Source organism: Bactrocera latifrons, unplaced genomic scaffold (genome assembly GCF_001853355.1).
Source record: "Bactrocera latifrons isolate USDA-ARS-PBARC rearing strain unplaced genomic scaffold, ASM185335v1 scaffold_80, whole genome shotgun sequence".
Taxonomy (NCBI): domain Eukaryota; kingdom Metazoa; phylum Arthropoda; class Insecta; order Diptera; family Tephritidae; genus Bactrocera; species Bactrocera latifrons.
Window position 1 is genome coordinate 973996 of NW_017537490.1, and position 20660 is coordinate 994655.

General features: G+C 32.4%; 5 protein-coding genes across 13 annotated transcripts; 4 read left to right on the forward strand and 1 right to left on the reverse strand.

Moving 5' to 3' along the window:
- Positions 1–415: 415 nt before the first annotated feature.
- On the reverse strand, positions 416–2774 carry LOC108976851 (zinc finger protein 436-like). Of its 3 annotated transcripts, none has more exons than XM_018946222.1 (5): positions 1949–2774; positions 1364–1878; positions 1167–1287; positions 885–1077; positions 416–812 (listed from the first exon to the last, which is right to left on the reverse strand). In XM_018946222.1, the coding sequence occupies exons 1-5, from the start codon at positions 2674–2676 to the stop codon at positions 678–680; spliced, it is 1692 nt and encodes a 563-aa protein (XP_018801767.1). In that variant the 5' UTR covers positions 2677–2774; the 3' UTR covers positions 416–677. The 3 variants fall into 3 exon arrangements, with proteins under 3 accessions (XP_018801767.1, XP_018801766.1, XP_018801768.1); XM_018946221.1 differs by having other exon boundaries at positions 1364–1877; positions 1945–2774; XM_018946223.1 differs by having other exon boundaries at positions 720–834; positions 1364–1877; positions 1945–2774.
- Positions 2775–3077: 303 nt separating this feature from the next.
- LOC108976856 (adenosine deaminase-like protein) lies at positions 3078–4657 on the forward strand. The gene is made up of 2 exons (XM_018946233.1): positions 3078–3116; positions 3190–4657. The coding sequence occupies exon 2, from the start codon at positions 3208–3210 to the stop codon at positions 4231–4233; it is 1026 nt and encodes a 341-aa protein (XP_018801778.1). The 5' UTR covers positions 3078–3116; positions 3190–3207; the 3' UTR covers positions 4234–4657.
- Positions 4658–4673: 16 nt separating this feature from the next.
- Positions 4674–6263, forward strand: LOC108976854 (short-chain specific acyl-CoA dehydrogenase, mitochondrial). Its single transcript, XM_018946231.1, has 3 exons — positions 4674–4813; positions 4927–5148; positions 5206–6263. The coding sequence occupies exons 1-3, from the start codon at positions 4780–4782 to the stop codon at positions 6177–6179; spliced, it is 1230 nt and encodes a 409-aa protein (XP_018801776.1). The 5' UTR covers positions 4674–4779; the 3' UTR covers positions 6180–6263.
- Positions 6264–6449: 186 nt separating this feature from the next.
- LOC108976852 (signal peptide peptidase-like 3) lies at positions 6450–13985 on the forward strand. 6 transcript variants are annotated; one of them, XM_018946229.1, is made up of 8 exons: positions 7322–7655; positions 9758–9984; positions 10051–10603; positions 10672–10794; positions 10871–11062; positions 11125–11578; positions 11700–11820; positions 12501–13985. In XM_018946229.1, the coding sequence occupies exons 3-8, from the start codon at positions 10324–10326 to the stop codon at positions 12567–12569; spliced, it is 1239 nt and encodes a 412-aa protein (XP_018801774.1). In that variant the 5' UTR covers positions 7322–7655; positions 9758–9984; positions 10051–10323; the 3' UTR covers positions 12570–13985. The 6 variants fall into 6 exon arrangements, with proteins under 6 accessions (XP_018801773.1, XP_018801774.1, XP_018801769.1 ...); XM_018946224.1 differs by having other exon boundaries at positions 7322–7512; positions 7571–7655; positions 9758–10603; XM_018946226.1 differs by having other exon boundaries at positions 7322–7450; positions 7571–7655; positions 9758–10603.
- Positions 13986–15369: 1384 nt separating this feature from the next.
- On the forward strand, positions 15370–19907 carry LOC108976849 (SH2B adapter protein 1). 2 transcript variants are annotated; one of them, XM_018946218.1, is made up of 7 exons: positions 15370–15612; positions 16352–16772; positions 16840–16953; positions 17039–17284; positions 17351–18394; positions 19058–19312; positions 19581–19907. In XM_018946218.1, exons 2-7 carry the CDS (start codon positions 16419–16421, stop codon positions 19677–19679), a joined length of 2112 nt encoding a protein of 703 aa, XP_018801763.1. In that variant the 5' UTR covers positions 15370–15612; positions 16352–16418; the 3' UTR covers positions 19680–19907. The 2 variants fall into 2 exon arrangements, with proteins under 2 accessions (XP_018801763.1, XP_018801764.1); XM_018946219.1 differs by lacking the exon at positions 19581–19907 and having other exon boundaries at positions 17351–18427; positions 19058–19139.
- The last annotated feature ends 753 nt before the right edge of the window (positions 19908–20660 follow it).

Below are 20660 nucleotides of genomic sequence, written 5' to 3' on the forward strand. Positions count from 1 at the left end.
GGAAATAGATGAAAATTTTCCTTCATACAACCACATATTTCCAGTTGTACTGTACTGTTTAWCCCAAATGCTCTGCGCCATTATGGAATATAATATAGATGTGTTTGCAAAATGAGTTCAGCTAAAAACTTTTAAACTGTTCGGAATAAATTTGAATTTTTAATAAAAAGTAAATAATACTACTTATTTTTCACAATTGTAAAGTCAGTGAAAAGTATCGTGTACGAAGTAAATTTTATAGGGCATACGATAATTTATTTAAACTTGATTTATTTATACCAAATTGTTTATTGTGGGAATTTTACTATATTACAATTAAATTCTATGGAAATCCAACATAAACGCAACTTAAATTTTTTATTTAARTGTGACATTATTTAATATAAGTATCCCATTCAACATATTTATTCGAAAATTTGTACCAAAGTCTTCACTTATATTATTATTTAGATGTATTATTTGGATATATTATACAATATTACATGTCTAACATTAGTTGCTCAAACTGACCAAAGCGTAGATGTGTTGTAACTTCAAAMACAACCCAGAAGCGAATACGCGTATTTTTAATAATGATTGTATAATAACTGTTAAGCTGTGKATTACTTTCTAAGAAAAATACACCTTTACCACACAAATCGAAGTGTTTTTCCTTTGTTATCGTTAAAACTACATAACTACGTACTCTTTCCACTGCTTTGGCGTTTAGAACAACGTTTCATGTGTTTGTTCATATTGCCCCAGTTGGTGAATTGACGACTGCAATCCTGACAGGAATATGGACGATCSCCCGTATGTAAATTAATGTGGCCCTGTAGGGAATATTAAACGAAACTATAGGTATTTTTTTTTTTAAATGACTTCAAAAGTGTATTTAAGCTAACCATTAAACCACTGCGAAAACGAAAACACCGGTCACAGTACTTGCATTTAAAAGGTTTTTCCCCAGTGTGTATACGTTCATGGGAAAGCTTTGCATCTTTTGTGCGAAATTCTTTATCACAATAATCACAGGCGAACTTCTTGATATCTTTGTGAATTAGCTGGTGCTTCTCCAAACTTGTTGAAGTTTTCAAACTGTGGAATTAAATATATACATACATATGTACATGATGGTTTTGATGAATAATTAAATACTTCATTGAAATAAAAAATAAATCATTTACCTTTTATTGCAAATTTTACATTCAAAAAYTCGTTCGTTTATATGTGTATACAAATGCACTTCGAGATTATGTTTCTGACGAAATTTCCGATCACATATATCACATACAAACTCTTTTAAACCTTAAATTATAATAGCTTATTAATTAACAATATTTATTATTAATTAACAATATTTGGGCAATATAGCTTGACGTACCTGAATGAATATGTTCGTGCGCCCGCAGATTCGCCACTCGTTTGAACTTTTTATCACATTGAGTACATTGATGACTCTTGGATTTGGCACTATGTTCCTCATTATGTTGTGCACGTGAATGTACTAATGTAGCATTCCGACTGTGAAAACTCTTTCCACATATATTACACAAATCTACTAAAGGATATTGTTGTGCTGCAGCACAATTTTCTCTATGAGCAGATAATTGTTGATAAGATTCCTGCTGATTATCGCAGGCATCGCAACGCAAACTTAATTCAGGATGATGTCGGAATCGCACATGATTAAGAAATTTATTATAATGCGCACAAATTTTTTGACAATCAGTGCACTTGTATTGCAGATAATTGACCTCTTGCACTTCGTGTTTCTCTTTAGCATGTAAAAGCAATTCAGCGAAAGTTTCGCAAATCTCAGAACAAGAATGACAAATCCAGGTATATAATCTCCATTCGTATACTTGAGCATTATTAACTTCAGTTGTTTCAAAACTCTGAAATGAAAATATATACTTCTGTGAATGTGTAAATACATGCATAAATTTTTACTCAAAAACAAACCTTCGAAGAAGTGGTTACACAATTGTTGGCAGGTAAGATTTCAATAATTGTAGGTTTGAAACTGTTTTCATTTAACTCTCCCGACTTTGCTTCCGTGGTTTCTGCATTAACCTCTGACCCTTCTTCTAAATCGTCGTCTACATCTTCCAAAAAGTATGTTTCGATCTTAACATCTGTACTGTTTTCTGAAAGTTGGCTGAGACTCCCCCCTCCAACTTTGTCATCCATATCAGTCAACGAACTATTGACATCCATGACATTTAGAATTTCCAAACTTTTATATTTATCCCCACCATCTTCTTCTATACATCTATGTATCATTTGTATATTAAGCTCCATCGAATCTAATGTCAACACATTATCGGTCTCTATGTCAACTCCTTTAATTTCATCTTTAACCGATTYTATATATTGCGCAGTAATTTGGCTATTAGTTAGTTCACTTTCGTTTAATCTAATACAAACTTCATTAACAKTTTCAGATTTGTCATCTTTTGAACTACTCAATAATAAAGCTAATGATTCCTGCGACTCCTTTACTTTCTGGAAGAAGGAAAAGGCATTTTCCAATGTTTCTAAACAGAGGCCGCAGRCACATTTGGGAAGCTTATCACCACTGTTACACATTTCAATTCCAAAGCACTCCCTCATTTTATGGCAAATATCAARGTTCATTGGAATAAGCATATCCTTTTTACGAACAGCGGCACATAACCGACATAACCCAACCATTCTGATTCACACAAACAATTCAAAAATTGTCTTAGCCAAAATTTCGTAAACTGAAATGTATTTAGATATTTTTCACGCAAACTGTACAACAGTACTAAATAAACAGCTGCTTGCGTTAACTCGTTGCCACAAGATGGCGCCGTATCAGAAAAAATTGTAGCCGGACGACATAGATTATAAAGAGAACTGAAAATATTTTTAAGATTTCCGTTTTCACAATAGCATGGTATATTAAAATATAGCTCTAAACCAAATAATCCCTGTTAAAATTACTTTTTTTTTTAAGAAAACTTGTATATTACAAAGTAAGATCATACATTTTTATCTGACGGATGCTTGTTGACACATATCGATATTATCGATTGATTTCAATCATCACCGCTTATTTACTTCTTTATCCACAGCTGATGGAGCAAATACAGAAATATAAAAAAAAGAAGGTATTTCAAATTTCAAAATGTTTTTACCCATAATATATGATAAGGTAAACAACTACATATGCTTAAATTTCAGTGAAATAACCTGTGTGCGATGGATACTACTAATTTTATACGAAAGATGCCAAAGATTGAATTACATGCACATCTCAATGGGTCATTGTGCACTAAATCAATTCAAGAGTTGTGTGAAAAAGTATACGGCGTGAATTCCAATGAAAAGGTTTTACTCAGCGAAGAGTTGGTATTCGATGGTGGAAATCTTGACCAATGCTTTCTTAAGTTCCGTTTTATGCACGAATTAACAGCCACTAAGAGGGGCCTACAATTGGCTACAGAGCTAACAATAAGAGATTTTGCCAAAGATAATGTTATTTATTTGGAATTACGCACAACTCCTAAGAAAAATTCGGAAATGTCCAAAGAAGAATATGTGAAAAGTGTTTTGGAGGCCATAGAACGTACTAAGAAAATTGAAAGTATTCATGTGAGCCTGCTGCTATCTATTGATAGAAGTAAAAGCATAGCTGAGGCTGAAGAAACGGTTAATATTGCATTACAGCTAAAGGACACTTATAAAGACATTATCTCTGGTATTGACTTCAGCGGTAATCCGAAACTGGGTAATTTCATACACTTTATACCAGTATTGGAAAAAGCTCGAAAAAACAATTTAAAGTTAGCCTTGCATTGTGCTGAAATTCACAATCCTGCAGAAATTGATCAAATGATTAAATTCGGCATGGAACGTTGTGGTCATGGCACTTTTCTAAATGAACTTCAACTAAATGAAATGTATAGAAAAAATATAGCCATTGAATGCTGTTTAACGAGTAATGTGAAATGTTCCACTGTAAAATGCTATGACGATCATCATTTTAAACATATTTTTTTTAATGATAAAAACGCGGCAGTAATATTATGCACTGACGATTGTGGTGTTTTCGACACCACCTTGTCCAATGAATTCGTATTAGCAAAAAATACATTTAACTTAACGAAAAACGATTTGCTGCAACTTTCACTGAATGCCGTAGAATTTGCATTCGTACATGAACACTTCAAACACGATTTAAAACAAAGAATTCGCCATTACTTTGAAATTCCAACTGAACCATAATCGAAAAATKTATGTATTGACATGATACATTCAGTAAATACAATATGATGTTGTTTTGATAATTTTAAGGTAATTTTTACGACGACTTTCACGAAAAAAAAGAAACATCATTTATTACTTTGAGTAGAAAGTAATGTAATTTTGCGTATTGTATGCATAATATAGTATAGTGTAATATTAGTAAATTAAAACAAATGCAACTTAATTGCATTTAACAATATATCCATATTCGCGATATATATGAACCGTAATTGGTAAGAGATATACTTATGTGTARTATTTATCCAATTGTAAGGCTTTAGATGTAAATTTTTAAATTTAGTAAAAAAAAAAAATGCGATATTCGAAATTCTCCTCTTTCCCCTACTTGATGCAGGCGCTAAATCGATAATTTCAATCGACTATAGAAACCGTTTAAAAATCATCGTTTTTGCGTTCGTTTTGTTTTATTTTTTATACTTTGCTTTGATAAGTGCATATTTATATTTAAGTTTCTATGCTAAAAAAAATCATTCATTTGCTGATATTCTAATTGTCCGCTCCATTATGCAGTCGCTCGTTAATATAGGCAAATTTCTAGGTAAGTATACAAATTTGCTAAAAGAAAAGAAATATTTACATTTTTTTTATTGCTAAACTGAACTTTGATTTGTAAATATCCTATGTGTGTGTATTTATTTGTTCCCCCCAAAGGCCGACATGGTACTCTTCAGAATCCTGCAATAAGGCGTATTGCCTGTTTATCTGCACTGTCTGATACCCATCAAATGTTACAGAAAACATGTAGAGATTTTGTTAATGCCGAAATAGTACCAAGAGCAGCTAAACATGATCGTGAACATTTATATCCTGAAGATCAGTTGAAAAAAATGGGTGAACTGGGACTTATGTCTATAACAACTCCGGAAGAATACGGTTTGTTAAGTTGTTGTTACACGAGTCGTGATCTAATTTGTATTTTTTTTGGATTAGGCGGCACGGGTTTGGATTATTTGGCATATAGCATAGCAATGGAAGAAATATCTCGTGGATGTGCATCATGTGGTGTGATAATGTCTGTTAATAATTCGCTATTTTTAGGGCCAATTCTTRCGTATGGGACACAAAAGCAAAAAGATTTTTGGTTGAAACCTTACACCTCTGGWGACAAAGTCGGTTTTTTTGCACTATCGGAACCTGGAAATGGTTCAGATGCAGGTGCTGCCTCTACAACCGCAACGGAAAAGAGCGATCGCTATATTTTAAATGGTACGAAAATGTGGATAACCAGTGGTTTTGAAGCYGGAGCTGGCATACTTTTCGCCACTACAGATAAATCCTTGAAACACAAAGGAATATCAGCGTTTATAGTTCCCAAAGGATTAAAAGGTTTTACACTTGGAAAAAAAGAGGACAAACTAGGAATACGAGCAAGTTCTACATGCCAGCTAATTTTTGAAGATTGCGAAATTCCAAAAGAAAATATTTTAGGYAAATCTGGTTATGGATTCAAAATTGCAATGCAATCTTTGGACGCAGGTCGAATTGGTATTGCAAGTCAAGCGCTAGGTATAGCTCAAGCCTCGCTAGAACTGGCGACGAATTATGCGCAAAATCGTAATTCTTTTGGCAAACCAATTGCTAAATTACAAATTATCCAACAAAAGCTGGCGGACATGGCGGTAAGGGTAGAATCATCGCGATTACTTGTTTGGCGTACAGCTTGGCTGAAAGATAATGGTAAATCATATACGAAAGAAGCTGCAATGGCAAAAGTGGCTGCATCTGAAGCAGCTACATTCTGTTCACATCAATGYATTCAAGTTTTAGGAGGCATGGGTTACGTTAGCGATATGGCAGCTGAACGTTATTATCGTGATGCGCGCATTACGGARATATACGAAGGTACATCCGAAATACAACGCCTGGTAATAGCAGGACAGGTTCTGAAAGAACTTGCTGCTTGATGATTATCAGAGACTTGTGTATATTTTATATAACTATTTCCGTGGTCATTTTTCTTTTTTTTCCAAACATACATAAGATATAAATCTTTTACAATTTGTTTATAGTGTTTTATAAATAAATACATATCAACATCTATACTAATTGTGTGCTGCGTTTTGATAAAGTACTAAAAAATTTTAATGCACTATAGCAACACTATGTGATGCAACATCAACCCAGATGCAYTTTACAATGACAGTACTACATTTATTTCCTTACAACTTGGTTGAGGATTTCTTAAAATAGGGCTGTAAATGTAGTAGTTTTATTCACAAAGTTTTCATTGAATGAAGTAATTTAAAAAAGATTTCAGAAAGAAATAAGTCCTTTTTCACATGAATACTTATTAATTGCAGAAGTGCTTTTAAAACAGAATTCATAAAATTATTGGTGAAATGCATTTYGGCGTAAATGTTACGAATTGCGAAAGCTAAACCACAAGAAACTAAGATATGTTACCAGACTTTAATATTCGGTTACTTAGCAACAAATAATGCACCAATCTTAACTAAAAGACTAAGAGTTTTAACATAGATAAACAAAATCGAGTTTTGACTTGAATATACTATTTAAAAATAAAAAAACGGGTAAAATTTAGAATAGCATCCCGGATTTCGGGGATAAAATGGGTATCATTGGAAAGGTGACGTTCTCCAGATCACAAATATATATATATATAGTTTCAAAGATATTTGCATTCCGCGCCGCGCTTCAAAAAAATAACCATGGCAACCCTTTTCTTATTGTGCAAATGCAGAGAATTTAACTAAAATAAGTTAAAGTAGGCTACTATATATATATATATTCGTGATCTGGAGAACGCCACCTTTCCAGTAATACTCATTTTATTCCCGAAATCCGGGGATGCTATTCTAAATCCCAGCCAAAAAAAACTGTAAAGAAGGAATGCTTATGTGAAATTTTGACAATTTTTTTTTAATTATGATTATACAGACAATAAATTTACCTAAAAAGTWATATAAAACAAAATATATCTGGTCACCCCATACAAAAGCAATGAAAGAGTAGAAATAATAAATGATAATAAATAAGAGAGCGAGAAAGTTAACATAAATACATATATCAGGAAAGGTATGCAAACACTAATGGATTAAACACGAAAATGGACAATAAGAAAGAAAACTGCAAATAGTTTTTATGCACAGTGCGGTAGTGCGTTCAAGTGTAAACGGATTGAATCAAATAATGGAATGTATATTAATTARAAAATGTAAGGGTGAAGAAAGCCACTAAAAAACTATTCAAGTTATCTACCAGATATATATACAAGAGGTGTAAACTTTCGTGGTCCATTRTGGGTTTATGTATATATAAAAATATTTTCTCGCAGATTTGACGTAAGCTGTGTGCATTATAGAAGAAAAGTGCTGTGGAAATGTATTTAGGCAAAGTGAAAAACTCACAACACTTATGTAGTAAGTTGTAAGCGAAGAAATGCTTAAAGCTAGAAAAAACTATATAMTTGGTACGAAATATACATACATATGTATGAATGCTAAGAAAAATTAATTAAATAAAAATCGGTTTATCTATTCATTTAAAATAAGTTCGGTGTRCTACAAGTTTTGCACAGAAATGCTATGTGAATGTAATCTGTTTTCTAAGCTTTTAATAATATTTGAAGAAAACTTTATTAAAGCCGAAAACTTTCTTATTATATTKCTTGCTACAATTACAATTTTCTGTATATAATAAAGTTGTAATTATGAAGATAATGACTATAACACAAAAACAAYATAGGTTTTTTCATTCCTTTTAATGTGGTACTTCGTATTCTTCTTTCTACAGCAAACTTTTCGTATAAGTTTTCTTCTTTGTTTTGCTAATGGCAACATATACCGTTCTCTCTGTAGTATATACAAATGTATACATTTAGAGTAAAAATATTTATATAAAAAATGTTTCAATTCCTGTACTGGCATTTCATAATTTATTTTCAATTTATTCTTAATAAAGATGGAATAAAAAATTGGTCCTAAAAATCATATTTATGTAGAAGGTAGTTTACCCGTATATATAATAAATCTGCGATTTGAGAATCGGCAAATCTCAAGTTAATGCAAAACAATTTTTATCATTCGACTACAAAAGGAGTACCGATCGTGAAAAATTTATTTAGTTATTAATCATATTTAATGCTGAACGTGTGACTTGTATAATTGAATCTCATTTCAAGTATGAACAATTCAAAATATTAATATGTACCATATATGGGTACCCCAAGCAAAAATGGTCTATTTAAAAAAAATTTATTATAAAGAGTGAATCAAACTTTTTTAATCAAAGGATACATGGATATTTTACAAAGATTTTGGTGAAAGTTCCTCGATTTTTTTTTTTTATAGCTGTAATTTAAAAAACTGCCTCGTTTAAGGACCTGTAAATTATATCTCGAAAGCTAGTGTAAAATTTCATTAATACCGGTTGAGTAGTTAGTGAGAAGTCTTGACAACCGACTTTGAAAACACAAAGCGACTTTTTATAAAAGCGAGGTTCAAAGTTTTAAGTTACTATAAATAATGTATCTCGAAAACTATTGCTTGGATGAACTTGAGTAATTAAATAAGACAAAAAGGAACGATTTTTTGAAGCCGTGAAATCMTTGTAACACCTTAATAAAAATTTTTGTAAAATGCATACTAATTTTATTTTATATGCATATTTATTATAATTATAAAACATGAAGCTGCTAATGAGAAAATACTTCGATTGTACTAATCCGMCGAAAAATCAGAAAGGTTACAAACTGAGCTCTGGGACTGTGTCCCAATTCTCCACTTTAAGTTATATGTATTATTTATTTTTATTTTCATTCTTACGTAGGTAGTGTATAAAAACAAATAAGACAACTGCAAATACAAGTTTTATTTTTGTAGACATTTATAACTTATTTTCGTAAAATATGTTATTTTTTTTTTATTTATATCATTTGTATTGTACATACTTAGGCAAGTGTATAAAAAAAAAAATAAGACAACTGCAAACAACAAACAACTTTTATTTTTGTTGATTTTTAACTTATTTTCCAAAAATGTATTACTCTTTTGTTCTTTAATTATAGCATTTGTGTTCTATTTTGGTGACAAATTCTTAAAAAGGTGTCTTTTTTTAAATATATCACCTTCCTACCGGAAATATTTTTGGTGGGTAACATCTGTGTAAATAAACTCAAAGATATTATACCGTTTCCCTTTCGGGATAAACACCCTTCCGAGGGTTTCTATGCAACAATCTGTGTATGTTTAAGTACTATTTGTGATAATATACATACGTAGATCTAAATTTACGTTTTATATACATACATGCATATTGATCTTTTTTTGACCGATAGGTTATGATATTTTTTTTAATTAAAAATGCAGCCAGAAGCAAGTTTTCACGTCTTATCTGCTTTATAAATATAATATTTTATATTCSTCAGTTATTTGTACATATGTATATAAAATGTATAAGGAAAACTTTTTTATATAATATCAACAAGCTTATTTACATTTTTTGAATTATTATTTTTTTTCAGTAAACGTATGAAAGTCATTGCACGATCAGTCTACTTTGCACTGTTTGCTTTTTTATGGTATTCCAATAATTGCTGCAATATTGTGACAACACGCTGGGGTCTCAGGTAGTAACCATTCGCTGTTCCACTGCCTGCCCTGCTGATAAGACAATCAGCGCAGCAGCGCTRTTGTTAAACCGTGTGCATGGCTAATAACACATTGAGCAGGAGCTCGGTTTACTTAGCAGGTATCTAAAAGCCACATTATCAGCAAATATACACKTCAAACTACATACATGATACTTTGGAGGCAGGCAGTCGACACAGACAAACAACAAACTAAGCAATACTATCACGCAGGCCGAATCGAAAGTAGAATAATTAAATATACTTATATGCATGTATAACACTTGGTGTGCTAGAGGAAAAGGTGGTGCATTAATATTGATTTAAGCACTTCATATCTAGTGTGCATAACCATAACGGGGTGTGTGTGCGCGGGTTTGTGGCGTTAGACGCTAGTGCGCAAGCGTACAACGCACAATAGCACACGACTACGAACAAGCTGTTATCAATTACGGCGCGCAATGTCGCACGGCATAGTGAGCGGGGGAGCAGGAGCAGCAGTCGTCGATAGCAGCAGTCTTAACGCACAGTCCGCTACCACAGAATATCGCGAAGTACATTGGACATCGAATGTCATGGATTCTTCACGCGTCTCCACATGTCTCATTTCGATGCTGTTAATCGTGTATGGCAGTTTTCGTAGTTTGAATATTGAACAGGAGGCTCGTGAACGTGAACAAAAGAAGCGTAGTGAATCAATGATGAATTTACTAACAGGGGAACCTGTGGAACAAGAGACTAGTGAGTATCACAACTAACTCTTTGYTTTGTTCTTTAACAAGTTATAATATAATTTTTATCTTTTTTAGGCAAATTCGCAACGCTCGATACAATGCACGCATTGTGCTTGCCACTCGGAGCTTCAGTTTCATTATTGGTTATGTTTTTCTTTTTCGATTCAATGCAATTGCTATTCGCCGTTTGTACAGCAAGTGAGTTCATTCTCRTTGGACCTTAACGTCCATAATTAAGCATAAATTTCTGATTAATTGTTTTYATAATTTATAGTAATTGCAACAGTGGCTTTAGCCTTTCTGCTATTGCCCATGTGTCAGTACATTATACGACCATGCACCGATGGTAATCGCATATCGTTTGGCATATGTGGTCGCTTTACTGCGGCTGAATTATTCAGTTTTGCACTCTCTGTGTCAATTGTATGTATTTGGGTACTCACCGGACATTGGCTGTTAATGGATGGTAAGTTCTTGCACCGAAATRCGTATATCAATATTTATCTGTTTCTTTTAAATATATCGCAGCGATGGGCATGGGTCTATGTGTGGCATTTATCGCTTTTGTACGCCTGCCAAGTCTTAAAGTGTCTACACTTTTGCTAACTGGACTGCTCATCTACGATGTCTTCTGGGTATTCTTTTCATCGTATATCTTTAGCACAAATGTGATGGTTAAGGTGGCCACTCGGCCTGCTGACAATCCGGTGGGCATAGTAGCGCGAAAACTAAACTTGGGGGGTATTGTGAAAGAGCCACCAAAACTTAACTTGCCAGGCAAATTGGTTTTTCCRAGTATACACAATAGTGGGCATTTTTCAATGTTGGGTCTAGGTGATATTGTGATGCCGGGTTTGCTGTTATGCTTTGTTTTACGTTATGATGCATATAAGAAATCGCAAGGCATAACTACTGATCCCACGTTGCAGCCACCGAAAGGAGTGGGTTCGAGGCTTACCTACTTTCACTGTTCCTTGTTGGGGTAAGTCCTTTGTAAATGTGTAATTTCCAAGTGATATATTTCACTTTCATTACTCTTTTTAACTTGTTTACAATATTTAATTTTCAATAATAATAAAACAACAAAATTTGTGTTATTATAGCTACTTTCTTGGTCTGCTCACCGCTACCGTCAGCTCAGAAGTTTTCAAAGCAGCACAACCGGCATTATTATATTTGGTGCCGTTTACGTTATTGCCGTTGTTGACTATGGCTTATCTCAAGGTAATATATTTGTAATAAAAAAATCTATATATAGGTGCGGAAAATGCAGTTCCTTTTGCGTTCCGAAATTGCTATAGAAACTTTAATAAATATTGTTTATAAAATTCTTGCATTATGATTATCGGCCTTTATACAAGAGAGATGTTTGCCATTAAGTATATAACACGTCTGTCTCAGTTTTTGAGATATCGTTGAGAAATATTGCACACATCCTTTTCTAATCAGGAAGCTGCTCATTTGTCTGGACTGCCGTACAAACTGAACGATCAAAATCAAGCTCATGTATAGTAGAACATTTTTTTATTTCACAAGATATATCACAAAATTTGGTAGATATTATTGTCCAAGGCAACTCCGAAAATCGGACCACCATATCATAAAACTGCAATACAAACTGAAGGATCAAAATTAAGCTCTTGGAAGAAAACTTGAACCTATGAAGGGTATTACAGCCTTATTGCAGCCGAAGATAAAATTTTTTTCTTTCAAAACAAYTATAATTAGGGGTGCATATTACAGCATTACAATTACAACTATTGTAGAAGTTTTATAAAAGTGCTAAGATTTTTTTTTGCATAATTGTGGGCTTCTTTATTTACTCATTATTTTTCCTCACATTTATTTTGGCACTAAAATATTCATAAACTCAGAAGCTAACATATTTTGATAATTTTTTATAGGGCGACTTGCGACGCATGTGGAGTGAACCGTTCATCACGCAGCAACCATCAAAGCAACTGGAAGTCTGAGTGCTTAGCCTCTTTTTTCCTTCGYATACGTTTAACGAACTACATTTATACAAGGAATTAATTATTTTAGTTTTTGTATTTTAATTATAATAATAGACATAGACCAACTTGGAGCATGCATGAGGGTGGGGGTTGTGAATAATACGTAGTATGTACGCTGAATCAAGAGTTTAAGACAAGAAAAAATTTTTACTCATTTTTCGTTTAATTTTTACATATTTATTTTTCTTTGAAAAATTTTTATTGAACTAAAATATAGTAAGATTTAAGTGTAATGCGCTCAGATATGAAAATGAGATTCAATAATAGTAACATATTTGTATGTAAAACATCCTTTAATACAACATTGTATTAAATAGTGAAAAAAGCCAAAATTTAGCGCACTTGAGAAAAATAAATACTACAGCAATGTCGATGTATATTTCCATATACAAAATACATGCCTCAGTACATCATCTTACGAATCTACATCCGCACGTTGAGAATGATGAGTTATATAGATAAATATATACAAACACACAAGAAAATACATACATACAATAAACAGTACTCATTAAGCCACTCATTAGGTATAATTATCATCTGAACGAATCGATTTCGTTAATTTTTATATAGAACTGAATTTTATTAAAACTCGCTTAAAGCAAATTAGTAAACCATTAAAGAATATGTGAACAAAACATTAGAGGGCCAATGTTTATAAACATTTTTAAGTTTTTTTATGTTAAAGAAACAATGATAACTCGCTGTAGCAGCGCATGTTCACAGTACTGTCACACGGCAGTTGAATCTATGTAAACGGAACGCACGGGATTTTTATCCGGCCAAGCACTGTCAATCGGGCATAATTTCTTGAAATTACTTCAGGAATGATTTCTGCCGCTACAAAAACAAAAAGATTTGCTGTTCTATAAACATTGCACGTCTTATACATTTCGAATTCAATCTAACTAAATTGAGTAAATAAATTAAGCTTTCCTATACATTGAATGATTAAAAACAAAAAGTTTCAATGACTAACTTTTTAATCTAATTTTTAGACTTTTTATTAATAAAATAATTGTTTATACGGATGTACATTGTAAAAGAAAATGTGCTAAGTAATACATTTATGAAGAAATACTGTAAAATTAATAACTTCAAAAGTCAATCACTTTCAAAAATTGCGTAAACGTTTAATTTGTGTTTTGAGTAACTGTAGGTGGGAAATATTAAAATTATTATCTTCTCCACACACTTAAATGTGTTCGCGTTGCTATAACTATTTTATGGTTATTGATAACAACTTTTATACTTTAAGTTTTTTTTTTTTATTTATTATCAAATGAATAGAGAATTTGTATTTCTTTAGGCTCACTTTGACAATTTAGTAGGTAAACATGTTATCAGAAATTATACAAATTATTCATCACAACTCAGCAAACCATAAACAAACGTCAACTTAAAACCGATGCATTTCTTATAAACAATAAGCAAAGACATTAATAGACAACTTAACATTTATATAGTATATCAATATAATTTGTTTCAACACGATCTTTCTATATCTCTCAATGAACCCATCGATGTTTTCATTCTAATAGTTGGAAGATTTTTGAACCTCATAAGTAAAGTTCATATATATATCATGGCAAAATAAAATTATTCGAGATTATTTTTTCAAGAGAGTGTTTATTAAAATACGGCAGTATATGTATTTGTATTTACACAACTCGTACCATTTTCAAGTTGCAGATGAAATTTGAATACACAACAACACAAATACGCAGCACTTATCGATAGAAATATTTTACAAAATAAAATTTGTAAAATAAAAATCACAAGGGTAGCTATTAAGTAAAGGCAATTTTTGAATATACTTATATATTCGTAAGTATTATGTAATACGTTGAATTTTAAATTAGTTTTTTTATTCTTATTACTATTGTATTAATTTACTAATTACAAGTAAATTGCATAAGATTTAGCAAAAACTGATGAAATAAGGTATAATATTTAATATAAATGCAAATTTTTTATGTTGAACTATTTGATATAATTTTAAAATATAAGTAAATTGTTTAACAATAAAAAAATATATATGAAACATCTGAATTGCTTGATTTTTCTAATCTTTTTGCTGCATTGGACAATATTTCTACAATGTGTAGCTGCTGTAGCTGTTATCTAATCTCTGCTTGGATGGTAAGGTTTATGCTGGTTTTATTAAAGTCAACTAACCAAAGCCCGAGGAAATGTGCTGTTGTAGAGGCAAAACCATTTCTAAAGTTAGTTTAGAGAGACAATGGTATTGAATTTGAACAGATTATACCAATTAGTGATAAGTCCCTAGCCGTATATAGTTTTGATTCCACTCCAGTTGTATATTTGGTAGCAGATAGCGTTGGGCATGTACTGAAAAATAGGATTAGAGACTGGGTAACATAGATCCATAGAGCATTGTGAAAATTGTATATTTTCAATAAAAAATATGAATAGTCAGTCTAGTATATTCCAGTTTTGTAATTTCCAAAATATTACGTAAGCTCCCTTTTCGTAGACCAGGTCGCATATAATAATTACTAATAATTTTTAAAATAACGACTCGAAACTCTTAATAGAACATACAGTTCTAGATGACGCTCCTGTGATTGGCTTAACGTTTATATATGTAGTTGGCAATTAATTTCAAATCTACAGTTGGCAACATCTTTGTTGTGCATAAAGAATAGTTGGCAAATTCGTTTACAATAGCAAAGTGAAAATTTTTTCTTCTCTTCAGTGCGTTTTCCAGCTTTTCCGCTTTTATTTATTTATAAGACCGTTTAAAAACAAAATTTTAACAAATAAATTTATATCAATAAAAGGAGATGTGTAAAAAAGTATTGAAAATATATCATAGATATAATGAAAATGCTTAGATAAGTCTAATGTGAAATAAGTGCTGTTTCTCGTTCTTAAGAGGACGAGAAAATCCATGTGTACAATAAGAGGCGTGAAGCATATGAGAAAATGCGCATCTTAACAGAGAAATAACTTTTTTTAAGAAACCAATAACTTCAATGTGAGTTTAGTATAACTGAAATTTAAATTACGACAGCTGGTTGGATACATTTACTCATGGTGAATGCCGCTTTTTTGACCAAAAGTGATCAAGTAATACTAGGTCCCACAATTTGTAGTATTTTCCCCCGAATTGATCGCAAATCATAACCATATTAAATACAAATTTTTAATATTGTTAGTAAAGTTAATATAAAATTAAACGGATAACTATTATTGAATCAAAACAAAGAAATATTGGTTAGGCGTTTGCTAAAAATATAAATAGTAATTTAGTTCCAACTAGGTATGTACATATGAATACGTATGTAATTGAATATACACATCTACATAAGTATATGTTTTGCATTTATATGTAGTAAATATTTGTTTTTCTTTTGAACTTTTTTCTTAAAAAACGAACTTAAAATATATAATTCAAGGATATCACAAGAAATTTAAAAAATGTCTTTGTAATAATTTAGATCATATTAAAAACAGGTTTAATTGTGTTATTGGCATAAAAATTGATACCAGCAATTACTTTCGTCAAAGAGTTATTTATTCGAATTTAAAATAGTTGTCAAGCCATTTAATAAATCAATGCTAAAATAAAAAATATACAAATGTGTGTTATATGTATCTCTACATAAATTACAAATAACATATTAGAATCAAGTTTTCGAGGCTTATGAGTTAAGTTAAAAGTAATATATTTGCAAACGTGCTAAATACAGGATTATATAACTATTAATTTGTAGAATATTTACTTCAGACACTTTCGTGCCGGATAAAGAGGAATAATAATAAAAACAATTCATTAAGTAAATGGGCGGAAATAGTACAGCAAATACTTTTACCGCTGGTGGTTATATTGGGCCTGCTAGCGGAAGTAGTGTTGGCGGTAGCAGCGGTGGTGCAGTAGGCGGTGACCTTATACCAAATATGAGCACTGCTAGTGGTACTTCATATGCATATGGCACAAGTTGGGAAGAATTCTGTGAGCGTCATTCACGTGTAGCGGCAGCTGATTTTGCTAAGGCTTGTATAAATTATATAAATGGTAATTTACCACCTGAAGAGGCGCGCAATATTTCCTATCGGAGCTTCGGACAAAAGTTTGCCGAAGCATTTGTGGATCATTTCGAAACTGAATTCTGTCAAAGACGTAACAATCTTAAGGTTAGTTCTCCTTGAGTGCAATGTATTTACGAATTTTCAATGAATTTTGTTTCCATTTAATTTCTAGACTGGTAATGGAAATTCATTAGAAGAAAGTGGTAACACAGCGGAAGATTCGCCGAAAATTTTTCAAAAAGCATTTTTTCGACGCCTTTCTTTCAAAGGTCTGCGCAAGGGCAAGGTGGGCAATAATTTTACCAATTCTAACAGTTGTCTATATACATATAATAATATAGAACAGTTCATTTTAATATATTTAATATTAGAATTTCTTATTCCTGCAGACGCTTTTTCATAAGAACAGTGATGATTTAGATGGTAGCAAACACAGCAAGACAAAGATCTCGAAAATTATTGTTGAATGTCGTAAAGAAGGTTACGTCTATAATTTAACACCCGAAAGTTTGGATCAACCAACTGGCACGCAAAAATGGGAAAAATGTCGTCTGGCACTAGTGAAAGCTGTTGGCGGTTATATGTTGGAGTTCTATACACCACCTAAAGCTACGAAGGTTTCTCAGCGTTAAATTTTAAATATATTTACGTTTCATTAAAATTATAAAAATTATTTATTTCAGCCTCGAAGTGGCGTTTTTTGTTTCTTAATATCGGAGGCAAGAAAAACAACACGACTTGAAATGCCCGACCGGGAAAACACTTTTGTATTGAAGGCAGATAACAATATGGAATATGTTATTGAGGCAGAGAGCAGTGATGAAATGCACAGCTGGTTAGCCACAATACGCTACTGCATGCGTACACCGCCTACGCAGCAATTGCCATTGGAATCGGCAGATGCATTGCTTACTGGTGGCGGTGGTGTCGGCGGCATAATGGGTGGTATTTCGGCAACAACTTCAATGGCTATGAGTCCGAGCGGCAATTTAACTTCCACAGATGGCACTATACCACGCAGTGGTGGCATTAATAATCCACAATACCATCAGACAAACATACTTGGTTCTAACGGCAATGTCGGCCCAAGCAGTTCGCAATCGGACAATGCGTTGGCATCTGGAAATGGGGGAGTAGGTGCAACGGCAACTATTGGTAATGATGGCAATGCAATAGATGGTATACCTGATATACCGCCGAGACGTGTCGGACCTGGCGAACGCGGTGAACAACGCCTATCGGCGTCGAGTAATTTCGAACCCGAATGTGATTCTGAATTGGATATAAATGTAGCGGATTTAACGGCTGAAATGCGACAGTATCCCTGGTTTCATGGTACACTGCCGCGTTCAGAAGCAGCACGTATGGTATTACATTCAGAAGCAGCAGGACATGGTTTCTTTTTAGTGCGTCAAAGTGAGACGCGCAAAGGTGAATTTGTGCTCACATTCAATTTTCAAGGACGTGCTAAACATTTACGTATGACCTTGTCGGAGAAGGGCCAATGCCGTGTACAGCATTTATGGTTTCCTTCGATTCAGGAGATGCTCGAGCACTTCCGGCACAATCCAATACCATTAGAATCGGGCGGCACATCTGATGTTACACTAACCGAGTGGGTGCATAATCAAGGAACTTCGTGTAGCGGCATAATTGATGCCAGCAGCAATGCTGAAACAAACGGTGGGCATCAACCACAACAGCAACAGCATCCATCACCGAGACATGTGAGATAGCCTAAATTTTGGAGTCCATTCAGTGTCAGTGATGATTTTGATTTGATGTTTTCGTATTTTATTTTGCTTTTTTTTTTTGTGTAAATTCTATTTTTTTTTTTTTGTTTGACTTCCTTGAACAAAAATTCAACATGGCGCCATTAAATTTTGCACTTGACTTGTTTTCAATACGGACACCGAGCATAAAGCGTTTAACATTAGAATATAATTACAAAAAAGTTGTGGAAATCAAAAATTATGTACAAATTTAATGGTAGCTTTGATTTTAAATTTAAAATAAGTAATATTTTACTTAAACTTTTCTTTCGTCTAGTTTGTGTATGTTAAAATTAGCACAATTTCCTTTATTGTAATATTTCAATTATTGTTATTATATTTTTTTTCGTAATATTTTAGATACTTTTTCTCTTCATATATATATATATATATATATATATAAGTATATGCATAACTATGTATGTTTGTATTGAAAATCCTTTTTACGTTTAGTTGCATGGATCTGAGTCATCAGCTTTCCACAACAAAATCAAATAATACTAACACCAGTCGCACGCAATGTGTTCGTGTCACGTATTCAAAATCAAAGTGCCATGTATTTTCTTTTCTTCCTATTATTCCATGCCACAATTGCATTTGTTTACTGGCGGATTGCAGCCGCAACATGTAATCACAATGAACATGAGTGTGCGCTTAAAAACGTGCGAAATTGAGTTACCGTTCCTACAGCAGCAGCAGCAACAAACGCAGCCGCCGCATCATCATCATGTACATCTACAACCGCCGCAAATACCAGCACAGCAACAACAATCACACCAGCAGCAACAGCAACCGCCGCAGCAGCAGCCACAACAACAACAGCAATTAAACACGCCACAACTACGCACGTCAACAGTATCTTTACAATCACCGGTACATATTTACATATGTTGTGACATATATAGCCAACAAACATTGAAGCCGAAATCAAAACAAAGCAAACTGGGATAACTAACCTAAATCTTAAATCTCCTAAACAGGAGTATATTGGCGTGCTTAACAAAAGTGACATTGCTTCTTATAATATTTACAACTCGTGAACTACAAACTTCGTAACATTTTTTGTCGCTGTTTGTTGGCTATATTACGTAAAAAAATAAAAAATCATTTATTTATATTTGCATTCGATTGTCATTTACAGAATCCACACCTTAGTGGTGCAAGAGTGGCAAGCATTAACGATTTGAATGCAAATGAAATGGGGCCACGCGCGGTCGACAACCAGTACAGTTTTGTGTAACTCAATTCCGCTACGAATAAAGTATCCTTGGCAAAGCCGCAATACAAAGGAAACTATATTTACCTACATACATACTCACATAAGTGAATGTAAGCTTAAAGCAGCTTTTTTTTTTGTCGTTCTTCCATTGCCTTCCATATGAGAATTGCATAATTCGACAGATTTTGCCATAGTTTCATTTTAAATTAACAACATTTCCTTAATCTTCTATTGTGTTCACAAACCTAACGTAATAAATGCACGTATATTTATAAAGTATTTGTAAATACATTCATACATACACATTTAAATGATTTATAATTGTAGGCTCTAAAATTATTAAGAAGTTTTTTTCCTATATTTTTTAAAGCAGAAACAGTTTACTAAGCTTTTTTTTTAGCTAAATAAACTTCTAATGTGTGTCGTTGCATATTTAAATTATAAATACATATGTATACGCATATTTGCATAGGTATGTACTATGTCTTACATTGTTCAGTTAATTTAAACACGAATTTCTTGTGTATTCATTTATACTTCAGTATTTGAAGTATTGCTTAATTAAAAAATAACTTGCTATTGGTTTCGAAACTTTTACTAAACAATTGTAAATATTATTTGCTCAATTACCGATATATAATTATATATTAAAGATAATTATGTTATAGCTGATATTTAAAATTTTCAATTAGATTTCTCCTAAAAACAAAAGGCTGCTTAAGTAATAGATATAATCGTAAGTACATAATTTTTTTAAGCAAACACTGAAGTTRGGTTTTTCAACTTATATTCAGATTGTTGAGAAATGATTATAAAAAAAAATTTACTATAAGCTAAATAATAGCATACAATACTCAACAAATAAGAAAGAAAACATTAAAAAAGACCAAACAATTTACATATTTACATGCGTTGTTGTTGTCGTCACAGCATAAAGCAAGTCTACAGAATTAGGTTTGGAGAAATTCTATTGAAAAGGCAATACTTGACCTGTTATAACAA